General features: G+C 44.2%; 1 protein-coding gene across 1 annotated transcript in view; it reads left to right on the top strand.

The window, feature by feature from the left end:
• Nucleotides 1–373: 373 nt before the first annotated feature.
• Nucleotides 374–6,684, top strand: part of adam12a (ADAM metallopeptidase domain 12a) — a gene marked incomplete at its 5' end in the record, with an annotated part of 79,744 nt that continues 73,433 nt past the window's right edge. Inside the window, one exon of the mRNA XM_080516823.1 lies at nt 374–476. Coding sequence (XP_080372949.1) covers nt 374–476 — 103 coding nt within the window. The remainder of the gene's footprint in view (nt 477–6,684) is intronic.

Raw genomic sequence — 6,684 nt, 5'->3', positions numbered from 1 at the left:
TAATTGCCCTGGAATTGATGCCATTCCGGTGGGCGGCTAGAGACAGCAGCGTCTTGTCGTGCGCTTGTCGATGTTTTCGTCGCCGGTGATTTTATCTGCCCCCAACGCGTCCCGCACTTTGCGCGCCGGGCAGCCTTGCGCACTTGGACACCTTTGAATGGAGGAAGCGCACGGAGCCGTTGAATCAGCTGTCATCGGGATTTCCTAAAGCGCCGCTCGCTCGCTCGCTCGCTCCTTGATCAGATTTCAGGAAGTCCCTTCTTTTATTTCTGGGAGGCTCTTTGCACATCAGCTGTTGCGGGGGGACTGTGGTTGTAGGATGGCTGCGCTGCAGTGAAGACAGTTGTCCAGTCGCAGTCCGCGCCTCGGCATCATGAACCGCAAGAGTCGCCGTCTGAAGTTTGTGATTTTGACACTTCAGGCTTTAGCTGTCTCTGTGGCGGTGGGTGTGGGGGTGATTTCCACATCTGCAGAAGGTAAGGGAGGGGGTCAAGAGAGGTGATGGCAAGTGAGGGGGGGGGGAATGCATGCGTAAAAGTAGTGAGATGTTTTCCACAGTGTTTCTGGGTCAATATCACATCGAGACACACCCTGTCACAAAGAAACTCACGCCTGCATCTGTCAATGAGCAGCGCTCGCTGCCTGCAGTGTGTCTTTGTGTGCGTGTGCCCTCTTTGTTTCTCTTCTCTTTACTTCATCCATGCTGGCTGTTTTTTTGGGGGGTACGTCATGTTTTATGAAAGTCTTTGTGAATGCACCAGACTCCGAGATCTGTAACATATGTTTGGACAGAATGATGCATCCCCTGCGTGCTCAAACTCAAACTTTCATACATTCATGACTCACTCCCTCTCTCTCTCTCTCTCATTTTCTCCAATAGAGTGTATGAATAGCAGAACATCAAATGTTAGCTCTCAGTCCACCCAGTGTGTACCTCCAGAAGAGAGCGGATGCTGTATAATTGATGATGCTGAAACTCTCTTTGGTAATCAGTGGTAGCACTTGAGGCATTTTGCTGGTGCTTCAAGCACACTTCAGCTTCCCAACGCACTTCAGACATGCTTCAAGTTTTCAATTCCAGGGATTGCTTGTGTGTCAAAACATTCAAATTAAAATCCTAATTGTTGGTTTGAACTAAAACAGATGATAAAGTTTAATATTATCCTGGCAACAGATGAGAAGAAAATAGCTGCTTGTAAGCTCAGGGACATGTTTTAATGTTGTTGTTGTTTTTTTAAATGTCCGTGTGTGTGTTTGTCTCATCACCGTGATTGCATGGCTTTGGGCTGCTGCTCATGCCATCTGAGTCACCAGCACTCTGTGCCCGAGGTGGGAATCAACAAGGATACTACACAAGGTGTTCGAGAGTCTTGAGCGGAGGAGCCGCATTGGAGCGTATTCAAAAACTTTCACATCTAAACACACTGACAGTCACGACACTCGCTGTGGAATCCGGGGAATTAATTACCAGCAAGGGTAAATGTGTAATACTGGGACTGAAGCACAAGGAAGTCGTTCATTTATTCATCAGCAGTTCGTCATCATCAGACATTAGCCTTGATGCATGTTTCCCGTGGGCTCAGACTCATTGAACAACCTTCCCCGCCGCTCCATTTGTGCGTGCGGCTGAGATAAACTGAGATGATCTGTATTGCTGGGGTATTTACCTGCTTCGGGGTATTTCTGCTTGATTGCAGTAAATGACTTCAGGGGGGCCTTGTGAACACCTTCCTGTTGAAACGCACAACATTTTTTTTTTTTATCGGTGACAGTTTTAGTTATCTCTTAGTTTTCCATGTTGTTTAAAACAAAAAAAAAGCAAAAGTTTAAAGTGTTTACCTTCATTCCAGTGTAAAATCAACCAAACTGAGGGTGTCGCCTCGGCCTTTTTAAAATGTGGAAGTGGAGTTTTTTTGCCATAATTTTTTGGACAGGTGTCATGGAAAATCTAATTTGGTTGATGAAAGCAATCAGCTGCAGCCTTGTCAAAGCGTAATTAGGTGGATTTATAAGCGCTTGTCGATGTGCTGCACGGCTGTCTCCACACTGCACTTCACTCAAACCCGGCCTGCTGAGAAACGACGGGGCGTTTTGAGCTCCACGCGATGTCATGTCTTCCTCCATATTTCATGACACTCCTTGAGCTTTTCATGTCTGCTTCCCTCCCCGTCTGTCTCAGACATGTTACTGTCCCGTCCCAGGAATCATTTGTGAATGATCCCCCCCCCCCCCACCCCACCCTCCTTACAATGTTTGACACGCGCCGTGTTAGCCGGTTTTGTCTTGCCAGCTGTACCGCTTCAGCCAACTTGACTCTGCTTGCCTGGAGCACTTGCTTGCGTGCTGCAGCCTCAGACAAATGAAAGTTGAGCAGTGAATGTATTTTTGGACCGTAGTAAAACATTCCTTCAGCAAACGGTGTCCTCCTCAGAGAGGCATTATCGCCACGATGCGACCCATCTCGAGTCAGAGCCATTTAGTGTCTTTTCAGTATGAATGGACTTGGATCTTCCAGATGAGTTGTTCAGGACATTTATGACCCAGGAGGCTGGTAAGAAGAGCTGGCCGATGTGCTTTTTGGTGCATCAAACCAGATTGATCAGCCAGTTGCCGTTTCGCGCTGGGGGATATTTATATAGGAGACAGGAAATAGCTGGACCCTGCCCCATGTGGCCTGATCCTACATGTGTTGCATTAATTTCGTAGAATCTGTGCTGCACTTATCTGACCTCCCCCTCCCAACAAAAGTTTAAAAGTCCAAGTGAAACCTGATGCTGACTCTGGATTTTCTCATCGCGCTTTCACACCCAGACAGGTCAGAGTTGATTCGAGCGTGCCTCTCCTCAAGCGTCTTCTCTCTCTCTCTCTCTCTCTCCCCCTCTCTCGCTCGGTCAGACAATCCAAGTTGGCGCACATATCACTTGTCAAAGTCAAATCTGTCTGGGTTACGTCACGTCCCACCCCATCAATGTTTCACTAGCATTGGTCACTTGAAGGCCTGTTCCATTTTGCAAAACATTGAGGTGTGTTTTATATGATGGCGTGGATCACCTTCCCGAATGCATTTTATTAATCAATTGACAAAATGCAAAAAGCAGTCGCTGGAAGACAATCTGACAATTCTGACCTTAAAAAAAGAAATCAATATGTATACATATGCAACATGATGGTGTACATAGAGGATCAGGGCAATACAGCAGAAGTGCATTTCACCAAACATTGAATTATGCTGCTTTGAGCTTTAACTGGAGTTCCACCTATTGGGAAAACTTCACAAATCATACCGCACGGCTGTGTTGTGGCCACCGATGTATCCTCACCGTGAGAAGGTACCTGGTTTGATTCCAATCAAGGTCTTCCTGTGTGGAGTTTGCATGTTCTCCTTGTGTATGGGTGGATTATGAGTCTTTAAATGAACTGCTGACTCTTCATTGCTCCTCAGTGTGAATGTGAGTCTGTTTGAACTGTTGACCTGTCCAGGGTTTAGGTTTCCTTCACCCGGGGTCAGATGGGTTTAGCTCCAGCCAGCCATGACCCTGAATTTTCAAAAGACTGTACGGAGACTGTATGCATGGGTGGAGGGAGGCAACACGCTTGTGCCTTAAATCCTAACTTTTGAAATGCATACAGTTTTGAAGACTCCTTGGCAAAAGCATCTTGGAGAGCTTGCCAGCTGTGTACTGGCTGCTGCTCTGCCTTCTTCTGCCCCAGTGTAACCCTTCAGAGACTTCATGGTGGAGACATCAGAGCTTGGTGGGGAGCCATACCATCCATAGCAGGGCTCCTTCTTCTTCTTCTTCCTGTTGCAGAGGATGGATTTGTGTGACTCCAGCTGCATATTTGGAGCCATGCATAATGAATCTGGGACAAATGCCTCCCTCATGGTATTGTGAAATTGAGTCAAAACTAGTCATGGGCTCACAACATTATATACATTCCCTTTCCTGCTGCATTGAAATGTTTTTTCATACCACCAGCGAGCTTCTTTGTATATACAAAATGTTGGCTCTCTGTTTTTAGATAAGGAAAACCACACCTGAGTTATTTTTTCCCCACTGCAGATCTTTTTATATTGGATCACAGGTTTAATTAAATGGTTCACTGTGACACGAAATGTCACAAAGCCTTTTCTTGTGCTTCCATTTAAAAGGGTATGTCAAATAAGTTGACATCTTGCAGGTGACTGTAGTTTTTTCCTTAGCGATAAGGACTTTACCCATTACTGGAATTTGACATTTTATCAAAGTCTGTACATTTTTTTTTAGTGCTGGTAGAACCAAATCCAGGCAGCTGTAGACTAGTACTGATCATTTCAAAGGAATGGGAACTACTGGCAGTTTCATATTAGCATACTACAGTGTTGGTGTTAAGGGAAGCATGCCCCAGTTTGAGTAGATTGCATAAAAAAAAATAAAAAAACTAGCAGCCATTGTCTTCCGCTGAGATTTGAAACAGAATTTCACGTCTCAGTTCTAGATCATTTTATAGCCTGGTGCTCGGCATCAGCTCAGATTTTGCTTCAGTCTTCTGCTGCCACAAAAATGAAAGAAAAAAAAGGCTGCAATGTGTTCCCTAATGGGCACATGTGTTAACGGGGACAAGACGAGTCACCTCCTACCTGGGTGACTTTCTTACAAATTGGCCTTAATGAATTTTGTCTGCCGCCATTTTCTGTGTCTGCATCTGCCAGAGTTGTATATTTCAGAGGCAGGCCTGTGATGTATTTTTGACGGAAGCAGAGAAAGCAGCACATTAAATAGCTAAGAAAGCCTTCTGTACAGCCTTGACCACTTCAGACTTGTCAAAAGATTGTGTTGGTTGTTGTCAGGTTATTCGATTGCAGTGTGCAGTTTTCCTTTTATATATATATATATATATTTTATAAAGGGCTTTAATCTATCCAATAAAACTACAATATATCCGCATATTTATTTAGTCATAAATGAGACAAAGGGGGGAAAAGAACACACATTTTTTCCTATTGTGCCGGAGAAATGTCAGGAACAGTGAGTAATGACAAATTTGAAAATGTACTGTAACTCGTTAAACTTGACCAAATGAACAAAAGTAGATTTCGATTACATTTTCCAGGGTCTACGTTCAGTACAGTGCGTGCACAGACTGAGGATGAATCGCCGAAATGAACAGAACAGATATTCAGGAGACTGTCGTATTTCTAATAACTTGGTTATTTTGACTTCACTAAACACCCACCACAGCCTTCTTTTTCTTCTTTTTTTTTTATGTGATAAATGAGCTCTGTGACTTTTGGTATTTTGTGCCAAGCATGTGCTTCTCATGACAGGCGGGAGTTCCTCTGAGCTGAAACTGAAACACATCATAGGAGCCACATTAATGAGCTTTTTCCCAGCTCTGCTCCATCAGCCTTCCTGACTTTGACCTCTGTTGCTAAGGCACATGGGGTCCGTACCAGGCAGGGAGTGCAACCCATGCAGCGAGGTGGGTGTGTCCGTGTCACCCAGCTGGAGGCGTAACGGCGCTGGTTTCTTGGACAGCATTAACCTCCTGCTGAGCCAAGGGGGAATTTTTTTATTTTTTTTGCTGCGTGACCATCTATTTCCCTCGCAGTAATTATGTGCTGACATCAGGCTTGTGTGACAGTAAATGGGTTCAGTGTATGAAAGACAAAGAGAGGGGGAGAGGGAGAGGGCACACAAAAGAGCTATTTACCAGTAGAGGGAGCCCCGTCTTATAGCAGTTTGATTATGATCCGAAACATGCCCCAAAAGTGTATCTGCCAATAAATACAGCCATTAACAAGTCTCATTGCTGCTGCTTTTGACACACTGCTACCTTATTAGATTTAATTTAAGGAGGCCCCATTTCCAGTTTGCGCAAATTCCCATTGCCATGATGTCACCTGCAGGTTTCTGTGTTTCCTAATGTGAACCTCTGGGTGTTGATATAATGTCTCCCAACTGGGTCAGATGTTTTCTGTGGAGTTAAGCCAAGATTACCGGGCACTTTTCACCTTTGCTCTGCGGTGCTGATGAATTAAGAAGCAAATTTGAGTTACAATGTGAGGATTAGTCAATGAGGTAATCAACATATTAGAGCCAGTTTTTCCTCAATTAATGTTGCTTTGGAATGCATACAATTATTTCTGCAATCCCTTAGTTTACATATTCTTTAAAGTGTTCAGTTTTTTTTTGTCAGATCACTTTAAGGGAATGGATGTTATTCACCCTGTCACACATTATGGCAGGGTTATGAGAGTCTGTTCTTGTAGTTTGCATGAAGTTGATCGATTTTCAGCAGTCCCATGGCCATGTGTCTTGTAGAAGTGCTCTTGCAGGCACTTCAGTCTTTCTACAGTCCATCTGAACTGAGCTGTGTTCAAATAATAAGCATTAGTTGGGGCTTTTTCAAGGTGAATTCAAGGCTATACTTTGCCTGCTGCTTTTGATTTGCACTTTTTTTGAGTGTGTTGCTGAGGTGAAGGTTTGTATCCTTATTGGTTTAGTTTTTTTTCCCAATAAAAAGTTTTCCTCTTCACGAGACATTAGGTAGAGAACTAGTGGTTCTCCATATTAGGTAGTGGATTTTGCAATATCATAGTCTTATTCAGAAGTGATGAATGAAGGGATTTTGAGAACTATTGTAGGGTAGTCCAAACGTTCCCAACAAGGCTGTTTCTGTACTGGACTGTTCACATCCTTACCC

Source organism: Blennius ocellaris (assembly GCF_963422515.1).
Source record: "Blennius ocellaris genome assembly, chromosome: 21".
Taxonomy (NCBI): domain Eukaryota; kingdom Metazoa; phylum Chordata; class Actinopteri; order Blenniiformes; family Blenniidae; genus Blennius; species Blennius ocellaris.
The sequence above is the reverse complement of the archived record's forward strand: the minus strand, read 5'-3'. Positions and strand labels throughout refer to the sequence as shown.